This window comes from Mytilus edulis, chromosome 5 (assembly GCF_963676685.1).
Source record: "Mytilus edulis chromosome 5, xbMytEdul2.2, whole genome shotgun sequence".
Classification (NCBI taxonomy): domain Eukaryota; kingdom Metazoa; phylum Mollusca; class Bivalvia; order Mytilida; family Mytilidae; genus Mytilus; species Mytilus edulis.
The window spans coordinates 93,803,503-93,831,459 of NC_092348.1; the positions used below are offsets into that span (position 1 = coordinate 93,803,503).

The 27,957-nt window shown below is 33.4% G+C and overlaps 1 protein-coding gene across 1 annotated transcript; it reads left to right on the forward strand.

Moving 5' to 3' along the window:
* Positions 1–2,376: 2,376 nt before the first annotated feature.
* On the forward strand, positions 2,377–17,387 carry LOC139522622 (uncharacterized). Its single transcript, XM_071316087.1, has 11 exons — positions 2,377–2,483; positions 5,191–5,514; positions 6,397–6,525; positions 7,339–7,437; positions 8,274–8,375; positions 8,739–8,935; positions 11,370–11,619; positions 12,171–12,230; positions 15,787–16,026; positions 16,590–16,658; positions 17,242–17,387. The coding sequence occupies exons 1-11, from the start codon at positions 2,438–2,440 to the stop codon at positions 17,385–17,387; spliced, it is 1,662 nt and encodes a 553-aa protein (XP_071172188.1). The 5' UTR covers positions 2,377–2,437.
* The last annotated feature ends 10,570 nt before the right edge of the window (positions 17,388–27,957 follow it).

Below are 27,957 nucleotides of genomic sequence, written 5' to 3' on the forward strand. Positions count from 1 at the left end.
ATGGAACATTGTGGGACAATTTCAGAGAGATCCATACAATTACACACAAGTTATTGTCTGGAAACTAGAAAAATGCTTGTTTTAGGCCCCTTTTTGGACCTTAATTTTGGTATTGATCCTTCAAAAATAAATTCATAAAGATTCATTCACTTTTAAAAACTAACGTTATTGTCCGGCAACCAATGTGTCTTCGGATGACGCAGACGACGACGACATCATCTGAATGGAAGGCCATCAACCAGTATTGCTCCCACCTATCAGCTGCATCTAAATCTAGCTGTATTGCATCACAGTCACTTTCATATTATAAGCCAAGTTTGAACAACTTCCAGTAATAGTTCCCAAACAAAAATAATCAAAAATGTATTCCATCTATTTTTTTTTAAAATGTTACTGGAAATTGGCAGTGACTATTCTGATCCCTTCCAACTTCAATAAGTAATGTATGCTTAGAATCACCGGTGTCTACCGGTAGTCTTGTTAAACTCAAACATTTTTCATGGAAATTAGTCAGGATATCTCAATTATGTAACTACCGTCAGTTACTATAAGAAGATGAGATAAGAAAAACTTTATTTTGATCCTAACGAGCTTTTGACCGAATGTAAGAACATATACATATCTAATTTAACATATAAAACAACCCGTAATACAAAGTTGAATTTAACATACATATCATTCAATAAAAATTAAGCAACAAATTTAGAATGAAGTAAAATCATGCTCGACCACAACAACCAAATACCAACATGAATAATAAACAGCTCAATAATTATCTGCAAGCAGAACAGCGACATTCAAAACCGTTCCAGGACTGAACAAGACTTCTAAAATGTGAAAAACTATTTTCAGTCCTGAAATGGTTTCGAAGTCTGTTCCATGAAGTCTGAGCAGCAGCTTACTAATATGAAGCTTTTTTGAAGGGCTATGTTACAATATAATGGAAAATTTCCACGTATCCACGTAGTTGAAATATTGATTGATGTACGGTGGTCTTTTTCGAATGAAATGGCAACATTTAAAGTGAAGTGTCTCAAATCTTGACATATAATTTATATCGCTCGCTATGGTTCTAAAACTTATATGGCAAAGTGCTTAAGAAGTGCACAATGGTGTCGTTTCAACTCTCTATTAGAAATAAATACAATATGATTGTTGTCGCTCCTTTAAAAATGTACTGTGATGGATTTTTATCATTCAGATCATAATACAAATGTTGGCCTTCAATGGAGACTGCAGCCTTCCTTCCTCAATACAAGACTTAAGAAGTTTAGCGACTCATGATAATTCCAGACGCGCATGACCATTGGATCTGTAAAACAGAATGCATTGGTTGTTCCTTTACCTTAAAACTTTACAGCATACACCTTTCTTAAGTTTTCAACATCATCTTTGTGTCCTTTGATTCTTATAATGAAAGCAAGTTATTGTCTTATATGTTTGACACTTGATTTTAGAAAGCAACGGCTAGTTTATTTTAGTCTACAGGGTGATGGCCATCTGATTGATTTATTAGCAAATCGACGAATATATCTCATGATAAAGTTTTTAATCAAACTTTAATTGTACGGTTCTGATGTTTGGGTAGGAAATTATTTTGTAAGTGAAACCGTATCACTTATTTTTTGTCCGAGCATTGTTTAATGTCTACGTCGAACATTTCATATTTTAAACATGTCTGACTGCAAGCATTCATTGAATGCATTATCTAGTCTTCAGACATGCAATGCAAACACATTAAAAACAATAGTTGTACTTTTCAGCCCTTTGTGCCCATTAAACCTTGCCAATAGTCAAGTTAACTTTTGACTGATATACATATGTATACGTCATAAAATCAGCAAATCCCTCCATAAACAGATATTTTCACGATGTGTTGGAGACCTATTGTAGGTGGCCTTCGGCTGTTAGTCGAATTGTTGTCTCTTTGGCACATTGCTATTTCAATTCTCAATTTAACTCATTTTTAACTGATATATATACTATATTTCTCACTATAATAAACCAAGTTGATGTTACAAATAACTGTTCTTCAAAAAATATTTTTATGAAATTTCATTTATAATATTAACACATGAAGAGATAAAGAGTGCTATATTTTGCACTCGATAAGTCCAGTGTTTTACGTAGTAAACTAAAAGTATGTTAAAATCAAAACAGGTAAATAAAAGTGTCCGTTATATCGCATTACTTCGGATTTTATCCTCCAAAAAAACAAAACAAGAAAGATATTATTAATGGATCTATCATATTTTTTTTTAAGTACCGAATAGTATTTTATAAACGCATTTACAACAAAAAAAATAATGATATTGATTGAATTAAATGATATCGATGATATGATTTGCAAGGGTTTTCTATTCGTCGACTATAATCCCCAAAATAATATATATTGGATAAAAATTTGATAACAGTCAATGCTTTAACAATCCTGAGGATGGAACTTAAATTTCTTCATTTAACACTCCTTCTATACGTTAGGGGTAAGTAATGGGTTTTTTTTTCAAAATTAGCTTTTTTTTTATTTATTAAAGTTTTATTGAACTCAATGTTCACGTGTGTAAGTGCCCATCTTCTTCTTGAGAAACTTTTGTCAAATGAAATAAAGTTTTTTCTTCTTCTTAAAACAATAACTTTTGTAAGTTTTATATATAAGAAAAAAAATAGCATTGATGTTTCATTTTACTATGAAGTATGATACATATATGTCATACGGACAAAACTGACGGACAGGTCAAGATTAGTTTAATATGTTCGTTGCGTGGGATAATGATAACAGGTTTCATTGTTCTTTATTGCATATTAGGAATTTCAACCAATTGCGAAATAGCAACATCCAACATACTGATACACACACTGAATATTTATATTTGTGCTATCTACATCGTGTCTACTTGAAGGTATTATTCTTGTATCAAATTTTGGACTGACTTATTGTTAAAATGTTGCAAATTAAAAAAAAAAAATGCGGAAAGAAATTGTAATGTGTAAAAATACACTTGTAATGCCACTTTCTTTTTGTGAAGGTTTTGCTTGATTTACCATTATCTTTAAATGCACAAATATTTAGGGTTTACTTAGAGGTTTTATATGATTTATCTTCATTCTTTGAGCTCGAGGTTAACATTCTTTTAATGTTTGAAGGAGACATTTACAAGTTTTGACAATTCTATTATAAAAACTACCTGTTTCTGTTTTTTTGTGTGTGTATTTTTTTTCTCTTTTTTTGTTGTTTTGTTGTTTTGTTGTTTTGTTGTTCAGTTGTGTATTGTTTTTTTTTTAGTTTTTTGTTTTGTTGTGTTTTTCGTTGTTGTGTTTGATTTTTTGTGTTTTTTAATAGTTTTGTTGTGTTTGAATTTTTGTGGTTTTTTTTATAGTTTTTTTTTAATTTTTATAATAGTAGCATAATGAACATCATCTGTATATCATCAATAAAGGATAAGATTTGTTATATAAAGGGTTGCTACTTATCAGTCATTTAATCGGTGAGCGTTTAATAAAAATGTTTTTATCACACAACATAAAAATAGCTGATTTACGAAAAACAATTCATTTGACATTTTATTTTATTATACTTCACGTTAAAATGCCATATTTTGATTGGCTAATACGAGGGTGTCATTTTACTCTATCACATAGCTGAGAGGGTGACAATTTTTTTGAATGTTACCCTCTCGTCTAAACCAATCAAAAATCGACAATTTAAAGGACAATGGATTGAATTTACATCAAGTAGATGAATACAAAGTCAATGCTTAAGTTTTACGTTCTGGATCAAATTTTATTATTTAACTGTCAAAATGAAAAAAAATAAACCATCTTGTTGTTTATTTCTAACACTCGTAACGTTGTTATGTACGTAACGTCATAGAAAATCCTTTTGAAATAAAATTAATCTGTAAAAGACAAAAATGGTAGGACGTTCAGTATAATAAATTAAATAACACATAGCTGAGAGGGTGATAGAGCAGATTGGTACCCCTTGAAAAAGCATTGTCAACCTTGGCTTCGCCGCGGTTGACAATGTTTTCTCGGGGTACCAATCTGCTCTATCACCCTCTCAGCTATGTGTTATTTATATATTGAAATGGTTTTTTTTCAAATGAAATTATAACTTTTAAAATAAAATTATATGTCATAAATAAGGACAAATATATAAAACATAGACACGACTATATATATTGGTTTGCGAATATAATTTAGTGACGTTTCTAATATCAGTCAAAACACAAGTATTTCTCAAAAAAACGTATCGTCGGATTTTGTTGAAATTAAAACGGAATTAACTTCTAGATAATATAATCTCAATTTTTGTCGATTATGCTGTGTTCGTTCTATAAAACATAGGAATATAAATATGTTAAGTACTACTATAACAAAATCTTTATTTCTATGGAAGAATTAATAACTTACCAGTAATAACGTAAGGGTACCCAAATTGCACCTATTTTGACAGGTTTTTTTCACATGTACGTTTTTTTATGATAGAGACAAAAATATCCATACTGTGTTTTTTTACTAAATAGTTACATCAATCTAATTTTGACTGAATCCCTATTGAATCATAGAAAAATGGGTTTGAATTGACCTCCGAATGATTAATGATTCTGTAATGGGAAGTGTCTGAAGTGCCTGAAATGCCTGATGTAGGTTACTAGTAACTTCAATTTGGAGATGAGGGTGGGTTTCTGGTTTTTTTCTCTGTATAGTATGATTATAAACTCTTGCATTTATTTTTCATATAAATGCACAGACCAGAAAACATAATGCCCCTCTACTATCGTTGGTGGGGCATAAAAATTGTTGCTTTTAATGTTTTTCGATTCAGTTATGTAAAAAGTAAAATCACAAACATACTGAACTCCGAGGAAAATTAAAAATAGAAAGTCCCTAATCAAATGGAAAATCAAAAGCTCAAACACATGAAACGAAAAGATAACAACTGTTGTATTCCTGCCTTGGTACAGGAATTTTCTTACGTAGAAAATGGTGGATTGAACCTGGCCGTTTTATAGCTAGCTAAATCTCTCACTTGTTTGACAATCGCATCAAGTTCCATCATCGACGATGCGTGAACAAAACAAACCGACATAATAGGTAAAAATGTCAAATATATGTAGCAGTCAACATTTTTTGACTTCCCAGGCATTTGTTAAAAAAAAACTAAACCTATTCATTACATTTTGACAGGGTCGCAAGCCGACTGGACAACATGTTTACAGAAACCACATTTCATCAGTTCATGGATCAAAATAACAGCACAGGACAACGCTTTACCCCAAATAATGGAGCATGCAATAAGGGGATTTCCTATCAAAGTTGACGTCCAAGTAAGACCGGGCGGCAATAAACCAGAAAAACAGTTTTACTTTTCAGGACTAGGGTCTTCACAGAGAGATGATGATGTAGATAGTCCTTATGGTGGACTTGTATTTTATTATAATGATGAATCAGTGGTAGTTGCTGTTCCTAGTAAACATGACGGACATGATGTTGGAAAGGTGATTTTTACAGGTACATAGTCTCGTGTGGACGATTGTCTCATTGGCAATCATACCACATCTTTTTTATATATACATAACTTATTTTCCAATGCTTGAGTTTTATTACAATGACGAAGCAGTGGTAGTTTCTGTCCCCAATAAACATGACGGACATAATGTTGGAAAGGTGATTTTTACAGGTACATAACTTATTTTCCAATGATTAAAACCATGAGGTCTGCTAATACGAGGATGTTGTATAACAAAAAGGATTTGCTGTAAGTCTTCATATAGATTGAATTCATTGTTATTGAAAATCCGTTGTTGAAATAGGATTTTTTAACATATGTTTAATAAGATTTTGTACAGATTTATTTTGCAAATAACAAGCATTAATAAGCGCGTAAAACGATAAAATTCTTTTTAATTGTACCATATTTACACAATCCTGGTTCTTTTGCATAGTTATAAGTGATTGCTTTCCGGAAAATTCCACATCTACAAAATAATCACGTAGTGCAAACTGTAATAGTCCATCTAATAAATTTTGAAAAGCCAAATTTTATGGTACACTCAAACTTAAAAGTCTAAAGTCTATATTTGTCAATCAGTTGCAATGTTAGTGTACATGAATGAAATGAGTAATATTTCCATTTACTGCCTTATCGGGACAGATAATTGGCATACAGTTAACATTAAATTCTATAGGATATTATTAAAGTTATCTCTCTTAAAATTGATTTTAGAATGCATTCTATAGAAATTGTATCTCAATTATAAGGGACAATTTACGGCTTTCGGTCATTGAATCACATTTTGCATGATCACATAAGGACTGGAACCATACTATATTGTTCTCTTTAGTTCAGCATATAATCAATTAAAACGTTCACATCTTTTTTATACTTTGAAGGAGGGAGTGCTTGGTCTGGTCCTGTCCAACAAAGTGAAATATCCGCCGAATACAGGATCCGAGCATGGGGCAAGAATAACTTCCCAAAACCAGATTTTGAATCGTCGTCGATACCAATGGATACAACGAGTAAGCAGATTTTTTTTCACTGTCAAATATTAAATTATTGATCAGTACATTAGTCTTTTAAAGTACGTATTGGTATAATTAAAGCGAAATATTTTTTTCAACAAGAATGCTTTGCAAGTCACTTTACTTTTTTTTCTTTCATGATGTTAAATTTTTGTAAGTGTTTAAATCGTCCCTTTGACACTAGGTAGGAGGTAAGAGAAAGGCCTTCGACAAGACACTAGTGTAATCTGTATTACATTCAAGTGTCAATTTATAATAGACTTAACAATTGTTAGATATGTGGTCCAAATAATATCGATGAACACTTTACATTTATTAGTAAAATGACAAAACAAGAGCATTAAAACGTATGTTTGGTGAAAAGTAAATACAATCTGTTTCATCTCTTACATGTTGCACCCAAAGAAGTTATACATGAACTTTCATCTTAAATGATTTTACTGGCATATACAATTTAAAAGTTTCAAGAAATGTAACCTTAAAGAAAAAATACGAGACAAGATATACATAATAAAAAAAGTCATAATACAATATGAATTGTGTCAACAGCTTTATTGCATGGCTCACTTAAAGTTGTAACTTGGAAAGAACTTGGAATGCACCGGCACTTTTTAAGAGCCAATTCATCGACTTACATGCACATATTAAATATTATACTTAGTATGCACACTCGAATGTTATGGGTATTAGATAATAAGACAATTGAGTTACTTTGAAATACGCTAGAAAATTTTAAGACTTCAATCAACGTGTACAAACTATCAACTGACCAAAATCTAATAGTTTTAATTCCATCAATGTGTGTTGTAGCTAACACTTACAAGGAAGTATCCCACGGATTAGGAACAGAACCAGACTATGCAATCGTACAAGTCACACTACCTTCTGGTATTATTACTGAAGCTGTCGGTAAATCATATTTAACATCTATAGTTTTCAATGCAAACTTATAATAGAACACACACACGACACACATACATTGTATATGATTTTTAATATTAAAAGAAAGAGTAAAAATTTGATTGTTAAACATGGCGAATGTTAGTTGTATCCATAGCACATCTCCGACTAGCGTCATCGGGACCACTCATGCGACCTGCGCACCAATGACAGAACTGCCTATAGATAAAACTTAGTGCGCTGACCATATCTGCATAATGATATCATGCGAATCTTATATGTGGTTTGGATCCACATCTTAAGTTAGCCCGGCCGAATCCTGTCTCGCTGCTCGACGGATTCGAAAATGAGAGGTTGGGCAAGGACACAAGTTAGCTCGATTGGAGGAGTTTTTAAGCATATAAAATGGATGTTACTCGAATGGACTAGTGTACTCGGAAAATGCAATGAGTGTTGCCATTGATGCTCCGTCCTTATATTAAGTTGAGATTCTCGATTAAGACTTTTGAACACACGAGGGTAAAACTGAAAACCATCTTATTCTAGCACTTTTTAATTAAAAGAAATTTATATACATATGGAATTTTGTGCTCTCCTCGTCATAAATATAACAAACATGCTTTTCAGTATTGGTGGATGGAAGATTTTTTTTTTTTTATAAATATAGTTGTATTTGAAGTAGATATATATAAGCAAAACCCAATTTATACATAGCTTTATGATAAAGCATCATTCAAAGATGACAAACATTAGTTAATCAAAATGGACTACCAATGGCGATCAAAACTTATAGGAATAAACCAGCATTCAGAGCTCAAATACTTATAAAAAATTGATTTGAACAGGTTCGTCTATGCAGACCAATCCAACGGGTACGGACTGGGGAGGAGTAATATACGGTTACGATAGTAATGTATTTAGATTATGGGCGCCAAATGGAGGACACGGTATGAATGTGTTTTTAATACATATTTACTAGTAGTATAGTCCTGCTTGTTTTTTTATTGTTTTTTTTTCTTTTTCAGTGCGTTATATAACAACTTCTTAATTTTAAATAGTATTTGGTATGCCTTGTTTTTCAGAATAAACAGAACAAAACATTAAAATAATCTAAAACAAACATTAAATGCAGTATAAATCATTTCTCTGTGATCTTCCCATTTTTCTTTCTGTGTGGAGATCAATTAATTAAAGTTCAAGCTTTCATTATCAGCGACGCCTGACTAAAGAATCTTCTTTGTGGTAAATGCAAATTACCGAACTAGATATTGTAAACTGTGTTTCTCTGTAAATATTGTATGTATTTGAAGGTGGTTTATTCAGCATTGCAGATGGATGGGGTAAAAATAATGGAAAAGTTGAGAAGTCCGGTACTGTAAAGATATATGCATGGAAAAAACTCACTTCTAAGAGTAACTTCACTCAATCAGTAACTTTACCATCTACATCATATACCATGAGCCTAACCCAGCCTATCGATAGAGAAAACAATCTGATAGATATCATAGTGAGTAGAAGTCTCTCCATATGCATGTGCTATTTTTATCTGGGTAACAGCAATCTACAGTTATATATATATATATATACAACAAGTGCAAATTAAAAGAAACATGTACAGACTTTGAAAAAAAATTAGAATGTCACAAAATAGACTGTAAAAACTAAAACATATCTTCATTAATGCCTATACTTATCTGGACATGGGAGCCGTGGTCTTGCTCGGTTTCGTTAATTTTCGTGTTTTCTTGCGGTATATAATCTAACATTCTTTTAAACTGTCAAATGTTTTGATACGTCGATTTTTTGTCAGTTCTACCCGCTTAAAACACTGATACAATGTTTAAAAACTGCATACCGCTTTACATATATGCCTATACACGAGTATTCTACATTTCCAGTTATTATAAATGCTGCAAAATATAATCGATTCATAGCAAAATGAGATGATGATAATGGGCAATTCAATCAAAAGTCGACGAGAAACTGGGACAGCGTTTTATCTTACCTCCTATACATTTCTAGGAATATGATTGATTAAAAGCGTCCGCGTGGAGACCGTGTATATTTCATATTAGGTTAGTAGGGAGGCGGGGCTTATTTCATACACAGTTATCGGACCACAGATGAATTATCACGTTGTGATTGGTTTAACGCTGTCACGTGGTGACCCCCTATGAGACCGTAGGGGGTTAGTAAGTTTCATAGGGGGTTCATGACGCGTTAATGGCGACGTCATCTATTAATGTTGTTGTGTTTCATTGTTTATTTTTCAACAAAACGCCGCAGAAAAAGTCCAGCGTCCGATAAATTCGTTATACGGCTAACTACTGACCCCCTACGGATCCATAGAGGGTGAATAAAATTCATAGGGGACTCGGCCTCCGGCCTCACCCCCTATGGATTTTACTAACCCTCTATGGATCCGTATGGGGTCAGTAGCGAACCATATAACTTATATTAGTAGTGGTGTTACGTCACTTTATATTCCACTAGAACACACCCGTGATGTCGCGGGTCCATGACTGAATTAAAGTATATAACTATGCGCAAGCCTTATTTTAGTATTAGTACTGTCATCTGATAAAGTCATGCCGATTATAAGATACACAATTTTCTCTGCTTTCAAATCTTTCTGTTTGAACCCGTCGAACTGGAACTTATCCATTATTTGTAATATTAATTATTTGGAAAAAAAAGGTCCTGGAATGGAGTATTTTTTAATCAACAGCATTGTCCTATATTAGTTATAAATAAAGTTGAATTCTTTGATTCGCTGTTTAACGTCATGCCCGCTAACAAATTGAAACTTATTTTTAGTCCAGATTTTTAGTATTCGTATTGTTATCTTAGAAAGTCTTACGGATTAAGATACTACAATAGGTAACAATTTGACAATTTAGTAGTGTCAACCCTGTGATTATGACCCGTGTAAATAGCATATTAATCCTGAATACACCGTTTGGTGGTGCGCCTGTCAGATGCGGAACGTACAGATAAGGTAATAGGTAACAGGTGATTATACTATTGGTATCGGTATCGGACTCGACCCGGAACTTCTTAATTATTGGCAATATTAATTACGTGGAAAACAAAAGGGCCTGGAGTGGTGTAGTTTTTAATCTACACCTGTGTACTATATTAGTTGTATATAAAGTTGAATTCTTTGATTCGTCGTTTTAACGTGATGACGGCTGACAAATTGGACCTCGTAATTTTAGTATTATAGATATTAGGTTGGAAGGGAGGCGGGGCTAATTTCATACACGGTTAGTAGTAGCCTGGAAACCTGGCCCAATCATACTGCGTCGATAACATGTAGCGGAGCTAATCAGTAGCCAGGACCCCAGGCTAGGTTAGTAGTGGTGTAACGTCCCTTCATAAAAACAAAACGGTACTGAGAAAAAATCTTAAAGATTTCAACAGACTAAGAAATTGGTGATTAAGATTGAAATAAATTCATAAAACACTTTTAAACCTAACAAGTTGTTATTGTTGGCATCTGTTTTTGTAGGATCAATGGAAGTAGTTTCTTAATGCTTACAGTTTTGAAGACTTGCTCATTTTGATAGGTCATTTGTCTAAATTTCACACGTTAATATAGTCGGTAAGATAAATTCGTTAACTTACATATATGTGTTAGTGACGTAAAACGCTCTCACCCCATATGGAATTTACTGACCCCCATATGTACCGTATTAGGTCACGAGCACACTATGTAACTAATAAAATCAAGCCAGGACTGAAGAAAAGTTCACAACGATAAAAAAAAAAAAAAAAAAAGAAAGATTGAGCAACACGAATCCAACTTACTCATGTGCGCAAGAAGAGTGCTGCCACTGAGCTGCTCATGAGATATTAACAAAATCGGATTTTTTTTCGCATTTTGCAATTAAATAAATGAAAAGTAATAAACTCTGTTTGGATTTGTTTTGTCATTACAGATCAAAGCTCTTGATGGTACAAGTAAGAATTTTATATTTCATGGTTCCGGCGCGGTACAGAATGTTAACAGAAATGACTCTTATGGCGGAATGGTGATTTCTTATTCTGACCAGACCGTAAGATTTTGGTATCCTGATACATCGCCTAAAGCACTGCTGCTTGTGGATAATTCGTGGGGTCAGCCTAATACTCAGCATATATCACATAAAGTAGAACTTTCAATTAAAACATGGGAAAGATATACTAGTTGTAAGTATTCTGTAACACGTACACTGTGTCGCGTCCGCGTGAAGATTGTTGTCAGAAATTTTGTATGTTATATTCACTAATCTAAAATCAGTAATTGCATTTCTTAGTTAAATGCATTTCTTAGATAAATGCATTTCTTAGATAAACATTTTAGGATAGTTAACATGAAATAATGATTTTGAATGAATTAAGTTTTTTTTAAGAGAAAAAAACCCTTGGTATCTAATCATTTGTGAATATATGATACCAGCCACGTGATATAAAAATAAGAAGATCATGTGGTACGATTGCCAATGAATCAACTCTCCACCAGAGACCAAATCACGTACATAGAATGATACAAAATTGTAAAAGAAGCAACACATCAAAGATAGAAATCAAAAGCTCAAACAAATCAAACAAACTGTCATATTTCTGACTTGGTACAGGCATTTTCTTATGCAGAAAATGGGGGGTTGAACCTGTTTTTATAGCTAGCTAAACCTCTCACTTGTAGGAAAATCTGTCTATCTATATAAGTATGCATACTTGTTTATTTTTACCATTCTTAGGTCCACCTGTACCAAAGAGCACCAAAAATTTTCCTGTTGTCACAACTGTACAACCAAAAGGTACCAACCGTTGATAGAAGTTATTAATGTCCCGTATCAAAGTACTAGTAACTAGTAGATAAAAAGAGCATATTCTCTTTTCAAGATTTTGTTCATTTTATTTACAAAAATGTTTGTGTGTAATTGTATCAAAACTTATAATTATGCTTGTGTGTATAAAGTATAGCTATCGATCTTTGTTTTAGACGTGAATTAAATGGACATTGTGCAAAAAATGGAAAATAAGAAGTAATAGGGCAAGTTTACGGAGGAAAATACTACGAAGAGTTATCATTAAACGTAAAGAAAAACTAAATAGATATAGGAAGATGTGGTATGAGTGCCAATGAGACAACTCTCCATCCAAATAACAATTTATAAAAGTAAACCATTATAGGTCAATGTACGGCCTTCAACACGGAGCCTTGGCTCACACCGAAAAACAAGCTATAAAGGGCCCCAAAATTACTAGTGTAAAACCATTCAAACGGGAAAACCAACTATCTAATGTTCTCATAAACAACTAAATAGTTAAAACACAGACATAAAAAGTCAGAGACGCATACTAATTGTAATATATGTGTTTGGTAAAACTGGTAAAACAAATCCATCTTCTTTATTTAAAACGAAAAACATCATGATCATAAAAGGTTAAAATTATAACCAAATCGACCTCTAAGTATTTCTTGTTTTCAACTTTCCTCCTGGTAAAGTATTTTAAACCAAACATGTAAAATGTAAACAAAAAAAATCAATTATTTACATACAACTGCAAAAATTAAGTCTCACAAACTTAAACTGAAAATATTTGATGTTTGTAAAAAAGTCCAATAGATGACTTCAAATTTATTATAACGAACCATTCCACCAGACATTTGTACAATAACAGCCTCGTAAGCAGCGACGTTCTTCATTGAAGTCCTGATAGAAATCCCAACCCTGGAGTATCGTCAATGAATCGAATTGAACTTTAAATAAAGCATTACCAGAGCTACTAGTGTGTCCGGTTCGCACCTAACTTCTTTCTAATCTAGTCGATTGATAACTAAACTCAATGTACAAAAACAAAAAATATCAGTTTAACGATTGTTAACTTTCCATTTCTATGTGGCTACCTTCCTATATAACACCTGCATATGAAATTTTAATAACTGTCCATTGATACGATTTTTTAAGGGTTGTGTGTCGCATCACAACTTCCTTGACGGGGCTGTTGATAATGAACCTATTCAACTAAATGTTCCTTATAAAAAAAAAGTAGAAGTGATTCCTTAGAGGACTTTTGTAGGCGCCATCATGATTTCTAGGGTGTCTGTGTCGCAAACAAACAACAAATAATCCCGTCCTTTATTCATCGTGAAGTTCAGAAATGCGAACGAACAACGTTTCTGTAAATAGGTCTGTCTCATGCAAATTTAGGATCAATTTGGCGAGAAATGTGCAAATTTTGTACCACAAGAATACCGACTCTCTCCTAGAAAAACGCGTTAAACAAACATGACAAATATGTTATAAATAACAAAAGCAAGAACCGTTAATTTGTCGATGTAAGTGTCAGAGAACCTTGTCAGAATCGAAAGTAATTTTACTAAGTATGATTTGTCCTTTTCTTAAATGAAGATATTTGTAACGTTTAAAAGTGACATTGGACTTATTATCTTATTATCTTAATATTTGTCTAGGTTCAGAATGAGGAATAAATGTGTAAAGGTCGAAGAAGTCAGATTTTTTTTGATTGCATGTGCATTGAAAGATGTTAGAATGTTATAGTATCCACTTCTTATGCACTATGCCCTTATATTATATGTACTTTCTCTGTTATTATGAAACCTCGCAAAATACTCTAATATTTCTCTGAGAGTCGCCAGGGGTGATTATGGACTACGGCGATAGTAATGTATAGGTTTCCATTTCTAGTAGCGACATTCCAGCAGCACCTGCATACGGGGTATATATCTCCCAATTGATACGATTTTTCCGTCCTTGCATTTCCTATCATGATTTTCTTGATAGAGGGTTGCTGCTCACAAGGAAGCTATTAAACCAAGAGTTCCAAATGGTGAAGTTGAAATCATCCCTACGTAAATTTTACGGAAGCCCATCACGAGTTGGTTGGCCGTTATGGAATAACCGTTTCATAGATGATATCGGAAATGTTCCTTACGTCGTAACTACAATCCCCTTGTCTTTCACGAATTTGACCTACGGAATTAGACTATTTACCGGATGTGGTATAAATTGAGCAACACGACCGGTGCCACATGTGGAGCAGGATCTGCTTACCCTTCCGGAGCACCTTAGACCACCCCCAGTTTTTGCTGGGGTTCGTGTTGCTTATTCTTTAGTTTTCTATGTTGTGTCATGTGTAATATTGTTTGTCTGTTTGTCTTTTTCATTTTTAGCCATGGCGTTGTCGGTTTGTTTTCGATTTGTTAGTTCGACTGTCCCTCTGGTATCTTTCGCCCCTCTTTGATAGAAGTTATCACAAACGTACTAACTACTAGTATATATACAGTCCGCCAAAAGTTAAGCACCACCTATTTTTATTGCATTGAATTTTTTTCCAATTTAAAAAATCAATTATTCCTCGATAAAAAGAAAACATTCATGTAGTAGCAATTTTGCTAACATATACCATAAACAAACCACAAATATAATTTTGGTCACTTATGAAGGTTCTATGCATTTAGGTTTTGCGTTCAAAGAAATACATAAACCCTATCGAACATGTCTGCGATTGATATTTCTGCCAATGGCATCCCAGACATGTTCGATAGGATTTATGTATGGAGACATGGAAGGTCAAAAGATGGTGTAATTAAATGGATTTTTGCTTTTTGGATTCGGTTACTATCCTTGTCCTGTGTGGTCTAGCGTTGTCGTCCATGTACAAGGGTCGTGACCATGTTGACGCAAGTGGGGGATTATCAAAATGAGGGACTACCATGTTTTAAGGCACAAAATCTCTGTATGTCTGTCCGTTTATGTGACCCTGCAGAATATGCATACACGGCTTACAACAGTATAAGAAGAAACCCCGTACAGTAACACCACCAGGACCGAATGCAGTCATTGGGCAAATGTTGTTTTGGTCATAGACCATTTTGTTTCCCCGCGAAATTCGTATTATGGCGTCTATTGGTCGTAACATGAACAGACTCTCATCTGACCAATGAGTGTTTTGCCAGCTTCTCATGTTCAAGCATAGATATCTATTATCCTATTGAAACCTGACTGTACTGTGCCTGCCTGTTAGGACAGGTCTCTGTACAACACGACTTGCTCTTCTGTTGCCTCTATGAAGTCGACGGACCAATGTTCGAACACTAACACGACACCCTGGAGAAACAGTGTATTTGTAAACGCGCAGATGCCCTTTAATAAAAAGTTGCTTGACTGCTTTATCGGAGTTCGATCTTTTTGGTCGTAATGAATTTTCTTGGTGTATTTTAAAGGCAATTCATAACACCAAACATAAAAAAAAATTCGCAATAGTTAAACAAATATTGTCAGTTATATTTCGGTGGTGCTTAACTTTTGGCGGACTGTATATGGTAAAACTATAACTTTTTTTCAGTTGATGGCGGCTGGACTGCATATGGATCTTGGAGTACATGTTCTACATCTTGCGGTGGAGGGACACAATTTAGAAAAAGAACGTGTTCAAATCCAATGCCGTCTTACGGTGGTACAAACTGTCAAGGTGTTGATCGCGAAACACATGCATGCGGGGTTAATCCATGCTTGGGTTCATCGGTACAAAAAAGTCCGTCCAGTGGTACAAAAACAACACCACTCATAACTAACAATATAACAAGTAAGCCAAGCTTTTGGAAGGTATCTTTATTTAATGTAAGAAATTAGAAAACTGGGTTGTAATTTTGAATATGAAGTTCTTGTTTCAATGTGTTTTTTTATTATTATTATTTCAGTTTCACATTTGATTAGTCTTAATCGGTTCATTTAACTATATTGGTGATGCTATTACACTAACAACACTATGTTTTTCAATTCAAATTAGTTACATTGAGCCTTTGATTATCATGCTTGATTCCTATAGTTTCAAACTCGTGTTCAACAAATAAACTCATCATAGATATCAGGATTTAATTTTGTATTAACGCCAGACGCGCGTTTGGTCTACAAAAAACTTATCAGTGACGCTCGAATTAAAAAAAGTTAAAAAGGACAAATAAAGTACGAAGTTGAAGAGCATTGAGGACCAAAATTCCTCAAAGTTTTGCCAAAGGTAATCTATTTCTGAGGCAGAAAAGCCTTAGTATTTCAAAAATTCAAAATTTCAATTTTCTATGTTTTAATCTTTTTTAAATTTGTTTTCGATAATGGTGATGACTCCTACTTATTGTTACAATGTTCCAGGTTCTCAGTCTAAGCAACCTACTGATAGTTCTAAGAAGTCCTTTAGTTTTAGTTTCACGGATGTTGACTGTAAGTTAATATAAATGAAGATTACAGAATTTACTTTTTACTCTGAAATTTATCAGAAACTACCAGAATATCTTTAAAAAAACAGAAACCAAAACATAAAAGTTTAGACTTTACCAAAGACGTTTGCGGTCGAGGTTCCTGACTTGGACAAGCAGATAAACATGTGACCGTCTTAAATATACTTGTGAACTGACTTTGACAACTTGTGAATGCTCAATTCTGATCAGTCGACTTACAAGGTAAAAGTCATATCACCAGAGCTCGCGGTTTGCGATAAAATGGTTTTTTTTTTTACCTATACGCATGATACGTATAAAAATTATTATTAATGATGGAATGGAAAAACAACTAACAGAAAATAGAAACAATCGTTTTGTGCTTGTAACAATCTAATAAAACACGAAACTGGAAAAGAGGGACCGAAGATACCAGAGGGACAGTGGACATTTTTACAATATGATAAAAAATTCCTCGCATAGAAAACTAGTTTTTTGTTTGTTTTGTTGTATGTGTGTGTGTTTTACAGTATCTTTCCGTGTTTTAAACGTATATTTTCATGTTTATGAAATGTTACGTTTTGTAGTGCCAACAATTTTAGTAGGAGCTGGACTTGGTGTTGGTGGGTCGGTTCTGTTGTTTGTTGTTGGTTGCATCATTAAGCATGTAATAAATAAACCGAAACCAACGGAAGTTGTAAGTATGAAAAGTAGACTATCAAGGTTAATTTAAATGAATTTTATCAAATAGCTCGAAACTTAAACTCTGAATGAGGATTCTCAGTACGACATTGGGTTTTCAGCATGCACAAGCTTCGAGCTAATCCGAATATTGCATAGGGGTCAGAGTACCTAAACTAGTGGGCATAATGTACGCCCGAATATATTAAAAGTCACATCGACAAAAATATGCTGACACACAGTAGTAGTTTACCGTCGATCTACGATGACAGTGATCGGTATGTAGTCGTTCAGGAAAAAAAAACAAACATTAATTGTGTTAAAAAAGAGGGACAAAAGATACCAGAGGGACAGTCAAACTCATAAATCGAAAATAAACTGACAACGCCATGACTTAAAATGAAAAAGACAAACAGACAAACAAAAGTACACATGACACAACATAGAAAACTAAAGAATAAACAACACGAACCCTACCAAAAACTAGGAGTGATCTCAGGTGCTCCGGGAGGGTAGGCAGATCCTGCTCCACATGTGGCACCCGTCGTGTTGCTGGCTATTGGTACTTTACGGAACGGAACGGAACGGAACGGAACGGAACGGAATTTCATTTAAGGTATCCAAAGGGGGCATTTATCAAAATTTCGAAAAATCTTTAAAACAAAACAAACTTTAGAATTTCTGTGTTTTACGGTTTTCCATATACAAATAACACAAATGTATACTTAATCTCATCTTCACAGGTGAAATGTGTAATAATGTATAACATCGGGAAATATTCTGTAGATGAATATGTCGGATTGTTCTGATAAATTATCATGAAATTAACGCATTTGCAAGTCATGCATTATGATATCTAGACTGACCTCACGTCGTCCTTGATTAGAGACAGTGATCAAAATGAATCTGATTTAAACTTTTTAATTTATTTTTCCGTTCCGTTCCGTTCCGCAAAGTACCAATTGCTCTGAGGAATTGGTATTTAACGGAAAAAACGGAAACAGACATCTTTAATGTAATTAAAGCAGTATGATAAAAAAAAATTGTCTGACACCTCTTTTTGCACGAGTGGTATGTGTTTTAGATAGCATTTTCGACTTGATCAATAATAAAAAATTTAACACAAAGGCAGGTTACACAAAAAGTCTTTCTCCTTCCATCGGTAATTATATTTTAAAAAAGAGGCCTTCAACAGCCCGTTCCGACGATGATTAGAGACAGTGATCAAGTTGAATCTGATGTAAACTTTTTAATTTGTTTTTCCGTTCCGTTCCGTTCCGCAAAGTACCAATTGCTCTGAGGAATTGGTATTTAACGGAAAAAACGGAAACAGACATCTTTAATGTAATTAAAGCAGTATGATAACAAAAAATTGTCTGACACCTCTTTTTGCGTGAGTGGTATGTGTTTTAGATAGCATTTTCGACTTGATCAATAATAAAAAATTTAAGGCAGGTTACACAAAAAGTCTTTCTCCTTCCATCGGTAATTATATTTTAAAAAAGGGGCCTTCAACAGCCCGTTCCGACGATGATTAGAGATAGTGATCCAGTTGAATCTGATGTAAACCTTTTTAATTTATTTTTCCGTTCCGTTCCGTTCCGCAAAGTACCAATTGCTCTGAGGAATTGGTATTTAACGGAAAAAACGGAAACAGACATCTTTAATGTAATTAAAGCAGTATGATAAAAAAAATTGTCTGACACCTCTTTTTGCATGAGTGGTATGTGTTTTAGATAGCATTTTCGACTTGATCAATAATAAAAAATTTAAGGCAGGTTACACAAAAAGTCTTTCTCCTTCCATCGGTAATTATATTTTAAAAAAGGGGCCTTCAACAGCCCGTTCCGACGATGATTAGAGACAGTGATCCAGTTGAATCTGATGTAAACTTTTTAATTTATTTTTCCGTTCCGTTCCGTTCCGCAAAGTACCAATTGCTCTGAGGAATTGGTATTTAACGGAAAAAACGGAAACAGACATCTTTAATGTAATTAAAGCAGTATGATAAAAAAATTTGTCTGACACCTCTTTTTGCATGAGTGGTATGTGTTTTAGATAGCATTTTCGACTTGATCAATAATAAAAAATTTAAGGCAGGTTACACAAAAAGTCTTTCTCCTTCCATCGGTAATTATATTTTACAAAAGGGGCCTTCAACAGCCCGTTCCGACGATGATTAGAGATAGTGATCCAGTTGAATCTGATGTAAACTTTTTAATTTATTTTTCCGTTCCGTTCCGTTCCGCAAAGTACCAATTGCTCTGAAGAATTGGTATTTAACGGAAAAAACGGAAACAGACATCTTTAATGTAATTAAAGCAGTATGATAAAAAAATTGTCTGACACCTCTTTTTGCATGAGTGGTATGTGTTTTAGATAGCATTTTCGACTTGATCAAAAATAAAAAATTTAACACAAAGGCAGGTTACACAAAAAGTCTTTCTCCTTCCATCGGTAATTATATTTTAAAAAAGAGGCCTTCAACAGCCCGTTCCGACGATGATTAGAGACAGTGATCAAGTTGAATCTGATGTAAACTTTTTAATTTATTTTTCCGTTCCGTTCCATTCCGCAAAGTACCAATTGCTCTGAGGAATTGGTATTTAACGGAAAAAACGGAAACAGACATCTTTAATGTAATTAAAGCAGTATGATAAAAAAAATTGTCTGACACCTCTTTTTGCATGAGTAGTATGTGTTTTAGATAGCATTTTCGACTTGATCAATAATAAAAAATTTAACACAAAGGCAGGTTACACAAAAAGTCTTTCTCCTTCCATCGGTAATTATATTTTAAAAAAGAGGCCTTCAACAGCCCGTTCCGACGATGATTAGAGACAGTGATCAAGTTGAATCTGATTTAAACTTTTTAATTTATTTTTCCGTTCCGTTCCGTTCCGCAAAGTACCAATTGCTCTGAGGAATTGGTATTTAACGGAAAAAACGGAAACAGACATCTTTAATGTAATTAAAGCAGTATGATAAAAAAAAAATTGTCTGACACCTCTTTTTGCATGAGTGGTATGTGTTTTAGATAGCATTTTCGACTTGATCAATAATAAAAAAATTAACACAAAGGCAGGTTACACAAAAAGTCTTACTTCTTCCATTGGTAATTATTTTTTTGGTAAACATATCTCATGTCAAGGACCTTTTTCGCTCCATAACCCTTTTACTTATATATATATATGCATATAGGATAACAAGTATTTGTTGAGTGACTGAAATTTCCCAAAATTATACAAATGTATATTTGAAATACAAATGTGGGGATCATTTAAGTTTAGGAAAATATTTATTCCATTAAAATCCATCAACAAGTTTTAAAGGTTTAAGGTGTACAGTGTGGTTTCTCCAATGATTCTCTACATATTTTTTTAATACATCAAGGATTGTTAAGATGTTATCCTCCCTCTATATATGTCCTTGGACCAACTTAAAACATTTAAAGAAAAAAAAACGTAGAACCCATGTTTTTATTGCTTTTCTTTAAATTAATTTAAAAGTCACAATAAACTATAATGCTTTTAAACAACCTAAAATATACCTTTAATACATGTAGCTACATGTACATGTTTAAGACTGCCCCTAGCACAACTTATAGCAAATTTCAAAAGACAAAAAGAAATAATACATGTATTTCCGCTGGTATGCTGAAAAATAGGGTAAGTTGTGGGTAATATTATTTTATTTATATACAAACATTTTTAGCTAATAACTACTAGCTATAGGGAACCAGTCTTACTTTAATAGAGCTGAAGGGAATCTAAGACAAATGTATTGATTATTTAGGGAATCACGGAAGCATGACTAGATCTGGCTACCTCTTACGCAGCCAATGCCCCCGCCCCCACCCCCAATTAGAAATTCTGGAATCACTGGGTATGCACTACAAATTAGGGTTAGCTGAAACATGCTGGTATGTATTTTTTTTGTATAATTGATTGGGTATTTAATGAAGGTACAATAACAATTAAGGGCATGCCTAGGCCTCATGAGGCATAATAAAGGTAGTTAGCCATTGAAATTTCAAATACAACTGCAAGAATTAACATCTACATGTTTGTTGCCTATTTGGTGCTAAAATATGGAGCTGGAATATTCATTTTCATATTTGCCTACGCTAGCACATTTTTAATTAGCCATTGTTGTTCTCTTACATCACTACCCTCTAACAGTGCACACACATTTTGATTTTTTATTGTACTGAATCTGGTATTTCTGTCACTTTTGACTGAAGTTTAACCATTCCTTTTGAGAAAAAATAAGAAACAACAGATAGGGGTTAACACTGTCAAATGCCATTTCACTGATTATTCTAATATACTATCCATACAGATCTGTATCCACACTTCGAGGGTTCAGAGCAAAAAGGGGTTATCTGCATATTTCATAGTTTTGAGAAAATCGAGTTTAAAGGTTTATCAAATTATTAAAAATCAGTTTGTCATTTATATGATCTATAAATTGGTCAAATATGAGATAATGTTGATGTGTGTAATTTGTCAAAAGTTTGGGATGATTAAGTAGGTATAAATAGGATAAAAGTAGGTCAATGCAGATAGCCCCTTTTTGCCTTTTGACAAAGGTGACAAAACTTTAGAACAAAAGGGTACTATCTGCCATATAGCACCTTTTTGCTCAACATTTTTTCTGTTTCATCATGTAAGTGTTTTAAATATTTTCAATCTTTTATTGCTTAAGTAAGGATTTTGACAATTGTTTGGATTATATTTATACTGACAGAAGTGTTTCACTAATTTGTCATAAAATATGCCCGGTTCTGCAGTCAGTACAAGCCAAAAAAGTGAATATAATTACATATTGTGTTTGGTTTATTCTGTATTTCATTTAAAGCTTTTAACGGTATAAAATAATGAATAATATTTGATTTTGTATTTAGATTTTGTATGACATTGACCTGACATTAGTCTGAGCATTCAGAGATTTTTTCTGGTACCTTTTGACAGTCGGCTTTTTGTAATTAAAAACAAAATTGAATAGAACATGATTTATTATTTGTTACAAATGCACAGCATTAGACGTTGGATTTGAATTAAATGTTGTCATTGAAATCTTTTTCTGTAATGTCTGGCTCTGGCAAGGTGTCCTTCACTAATTTTCCGACCGGAAGACTTTCATAGTACGAGTGATATGTAGTTGGTATAACCCCGCTCTTGCACAATGATAGGAGATCTGCTTTCTTTGCAGCAGAAATTTGTAGTTTAGACTCGTACAAAGGTGACAGTTTAATATTTCCAGTCTTCTTTTTTCTTCCTCTTAAACTACTTGTCTGAAACTTAGCTTCCATAAAATTCTCAGGATCAAAGCCATTGTTAAAAAATACACTTCCTGGATTTTCTTTCGTTACCCGAATCCACTTGACTTTCAGCCAATTGATTGTTTCTCCCGAAACTGTTTTTTTCAAATTGATGTTCAAGTCGGTTTTTAAGCCTTTTAGTTCATAAAAATCTCTATAATTCACTGGAATAACAATATAAGGATTTCTCTTCCTCGCCATTGACACGACAGTGTCCCACTGTGACGGATGGTATACCTTTGTACTTTTTTTGGCTCTCTCAACTGATGAGTGTATGGAGTCGGCTTCCATTTCCGAGTGACCCCTTTCAAAAAACTTGTGATTAATTGCTTTTAAGTTTGGATGAAAATTTAAGGCATACAGCAATGCAGAGGTCACAAACTGGTTTCTGTTTTGTCCACCACAAGTATCTGAAAAGTATGTAATTTCTTCAACAGCGGAATTTTTTTCCGCTAGTGAGTTGATGTGCATTAGTATGCACGATCCAATGTCACTTGAACCCCTTCCTCCATTCGTCTCGTCCCACAAATAGCATGTGCCTTTACTATCCCCAAGTGAATAGAATGACAGGTTGTATATTGACAGACATCTTTTATAAAAAAGATCCCCAACCATGCTACAGGGTGTTGGCAGCACTGCCTCCAAGTCAAAGGTAACAGCAGTAAAAGATCGATCTGTCTTGGCTCTTTCCTTGTCGAGTCTTTTTTCCTCCCTTGATTTCTCTTTCTTCGTTTGATGCTCTTGAAATTGTTCTTCGTCTTCAATTGTAATTTCACCTCTTTGTTTCTTTTCATAAAAGATAGTACATGTTGAACACTGGTCCTTTTTTGGTTTATGAAATGCCAGGTTAAACTCATTACAGAAGGTATCACGATAGACGTTAATTTTACATGTTATTTTGCCTTTCCTCTGACATTATTTTTCATACAGCTGGTGCATCTTTTGAACTGACAGGTTTGAACTTAGATATTGGCGGTTGGAGTCTTTTCTTGTGTAGTGTGATGATACCGTTGGAAATGATTGTATGTGTTCCCTTATAAAATGCCTATCACCTTCTGGAGTTCGGTTTATGGATGGGTTCTTTCCACGATTATCACGGCCAACAAATACTCCATGCTCTTTCTTTTTTAAGGAATATTCTACTGTTTTTTTGCTGACATGCAGAATTCCCAGGAAGAAAGCTTTACAAACTCGCTCTTTTTTACCGTCAGTAGTTAGAAAATAAGTGTTGGAATTTTCTTTTCTATTTGTGGTACATCTTTTGGCCTTAGTTTGCTCTACATGTTGGCAAATAAAGTTTCTTTGCTTCTCATATGATCCCAACTGATAGTAAGTGGCGAAAATATCCCCTGCTTGCTGTGCCGTTATCTTTACAGAGTCCCTTTCAGATGTCATGTCTGAGTCTGAAGATTGAAGATCCTTTTTACTTGGTTTGTACAGTTCATCTCCTGAATCATCAGACAAATCACTTGTCGGCATAGATGTCCGTTTAGTTTGGATTTGTCGTTTACGGAAATGGTACAACTTTTTTCGTGGTACTGGTGTCATGTTCCCTGCGTTTGTACGTTTATCACGAACATTGTATATATAACGTTTAGCATTAAGAAGCCTTTTCAAAGCACTTTTTCTGAGAGCATCTTGTTTCTTTAGCCTAAGTTTGTTTTTAGTAAGCTTTATAAGTGGTGTATCATCATTAGATGAATCACTAGAAGTATAACCAGCTAAAGGTCGGTGTTCAGGAATTTCTGCTGTTTTATTATTTTGAAGTATGCTTTGGTGTTTTGACTGAACAACTTCATGCTGTACTTGACTACTCTCTGATCCATTATGCATATTTTCATCTTGATTTCCACCACTTATATCCGATGTAGTATTAGAAGCTGCTGATGATTGTTCTGTTAAAGTACTGGATAGTTCTATTTCTGATGCATTAGAACAACTTGCATTGGTTTCATTCCTACCATTCCTAGGGATGTCATCATGCTGACTTGGCCTGTCTCTTATTGTATCAGATGATTGCTCACTTGAAATATTTGATGGCCTACTTTCAGACTCTTCAGAAATGCAATGGTTTGATTCATTGTCACCATTTACAGGGTTCTTTGTATGTTGATTTTGACTTGCGCTTGTAGTATGTTGTGTTTCACCTGTAGACTGTCCACCATTTAATTCATAATAGTTGTGAATCTTCAGCAGGTCAGTGTCAGACCAGTCTGACCATTCCTCCACGCCATCCATCTGAAAATTAAAATATTTTCACTTTTATTTTTAGTCAGACCTATTTTATGCTACCAGTCCTTAAAAGTATCATAACATTAATTTGAAGAATGTAGGAAAAAAAGTCACAGGAAAAAAAGTCACGGAAAAAAAGTCACGGAAAAAAAGTCACAGGAAAAAAAGTCACAGGAAAAAAAGTCACAGGAAAAAAAGTCACAATTAATATTTTGTATGAAAACTGTCATATGATCTGCACTTATATATTGGTAATGACTTTTGTCTGTGTGTGTTTTTTTTTCTGCTGTTCATGTGCAAGTATGGTTTTGTGTTTTTTGTATCCCATGTCCTTTTGTTTTATTATAAAATCTAGAATGTAAACTAGGAAATGTGTCAAAGAGACAACAACCCGACCATAGAACAGACAACAGCAGACGTTCACCAACAGGTCTTCAATGTCATTCAAAGGATTTTTTTTGTAATGTTACTGATACATGTTTTGTTGTAATTATTTTTGTTTCATGTGTTTTTACATTAGAAGCAAATTAGACAGCTTAGCATATGTTTCTACAAAAGCAAAAGAAAACCTGTACACGCTCGTGAACTGATACAATGTATGTTTTGTTGTAATAAGTTTTGTTTCATATCTTTCTTGAATGATGCTAGTTATAGACAGCTAAACGTATTTTTCTAGAAGTCTTATGCTCTTTTGCTTTGGAAATTACACGTAAAATCGCAAAGCAAAAGAAAACCTGTACAAGCTCGTGTATTGATATATTAAAAAAGAAGATGTGGTACCCAACTGTCCACAAGAGACCAAAATGACACAGAAATTAACAAACATAGGTCACCTGTACAAGATCGTGTACTGATACATGTTGAAGTTCTTTTTGTTTCATACCTTTTTTTTTTATGTATGACCTGTTGATATAGTGTTAAAGAAATAAATTAAGCAAAACGAATTGAATGTAGTAATGTAGATTTAATGTATACATCATAATAATATAAGTCAATAATAGTAACATAATAAATAATCAAGCACAAATAAATGTCTTTATCAATGAACAACAGATAATGAACATGTGATGCACATAGTTTTACTTAAAGTTCACTTGATATATAGCAGAGATGACAACTAATGGTTAAATGTAAACAGGTGGTGTTGGACGCTGGTTGCGCATGGTGCGTTTACAATTCTCTTCTCTGAGCATCATTGCTTGCACATCATCTTCACATGTTGAAACAACCTGGGCGAAGATCTGGCTTGGTTTGTCCCTGGTGAAAGCAGCCTGCTCTTTCATTGCGTACCTGGACTTAGTGTACTTTATGCTAATATCACTTGGATCATGGTTGTGTGGCTGGCCAGGAGTTGGATTTTCATTCTGCAGAGAAGTTGTAATGGACCCTTTACATGCAGTGCTGGATCGCTTCACACATTTCCACCACTGTACTGTCTTTCTGGTAGTATGCTTAGTGTACATGTACCCCTGGTAGCAAAGTTTGGAACCACCTTTGTTGCTCTTGATGACTTCCATACTTGATTTAATAACACTTGAAATTATTTTTTTCTTTTATAGAAAAGTAAATGAAGTCATACATTTTCTTTAATTTGAGTCAAAGTTAGAAAGTCTATGATATGGTTTGACCACATGTTATTGTGATTTTTGTTTTTCTATAGCTGTGTTTTTACCAATTTCATGAGGATCCTTCAATTACATGTTAAACAAACAAAGCATCCCCATTAACAATAATTATGTAATTACAACATTTATTGACAGTGACTGTTGAGATTAATTAGTGGCTTCTTGTGGCACCTTTCCCTTTTTTGCAGACCTTTCACTTCCTCTTTTGGAAGGAAGCCCTACCCATGAAAAACAACTAGGGCTTATCATGAATGAAAAGGAAACAAATGGCTTATCCTGTTTGTTTAAGAGTTTGGTTTTAAAAAGAGAACATAAATTATTACACTTTTCATTTTTTTGGTGTATTTATTAAAAAAAAAATGATGAAAAACATATATTTTTTTATTTTATTAACCCATAAATAAAACGAAATCTGTTAATATCGATGTGCGCTTTACCTATATAAATTTTAAAAGCTTTTATTTAAAAATAATTGATCTGATACACTTTTACTAGTAGTATTATTTTTATTTAACAAAACTACATTTTTTTAAATTATCTATTTCATACAGCTGATATACAAAATCACTTTTGTCATGTGCATTCCAACATACTTCTTATAAAACATTTTATATACTTCTTTCAAATAATTTTATAATTGTGACTTTTTTTCCTGTGACTTTTTTTCTTGAGACTTTTTTTCCTGTGACTTTTTTTCCTAGAGGTTTTGTGACTTTTTTTCCTGTGACTTTTTTTCCTGTGACTTTTTTTCCGTTGACCAATTTGAAAACTTCCGTAGACCCTCAGTCTGTAACTATATTTTGATTAAAAAGGTAACTGTATATTCAATTTAAATGAAGGTTTCTCACATTTCCTCTTCAAATAATAAAAAAAAAATTCCATTACATTATAAACAGAATATAAATTAAGTACTTAACTGCTATTTTTATCAACACACCCATGTAGACCCTCAACACATTCTGCAATGATTTGCTTTGTTTTTGTTTTAAGCTATTTTTGGTGTCATAATCTAATGAATTTGATTGTATTTACACAAATGAAATTGAAAAATTATCATTTTTTTTTAAATGTATTTATAGTTAATTACTTACCTTTATAAATTAATTTTCTTTGTCTTTTATGTTTTTCTGTTTTCTTCAATGAACACACATTCATACACATATGTTATACATCAGCATCATGTAGAAAATAGGATGATAAGTAATAAAATTAATAACACATGGCTTTTTCTTATCTTGATATTTAATCAGTTACTGAGGGCAAAACGGTGCTATTTGTCAGATAGCACCTTTTTGCTCTACATAGATATCAAATAGCACCATTTTGCTCTATTTGTTTCTTTTAATTGCAGATAGACCCTTATGTTAATTAACATTATTAGTTTAATTAGTATAAACACATATTAGATATTTTTATACAATATGGAGTTGATCTTTTTGCAA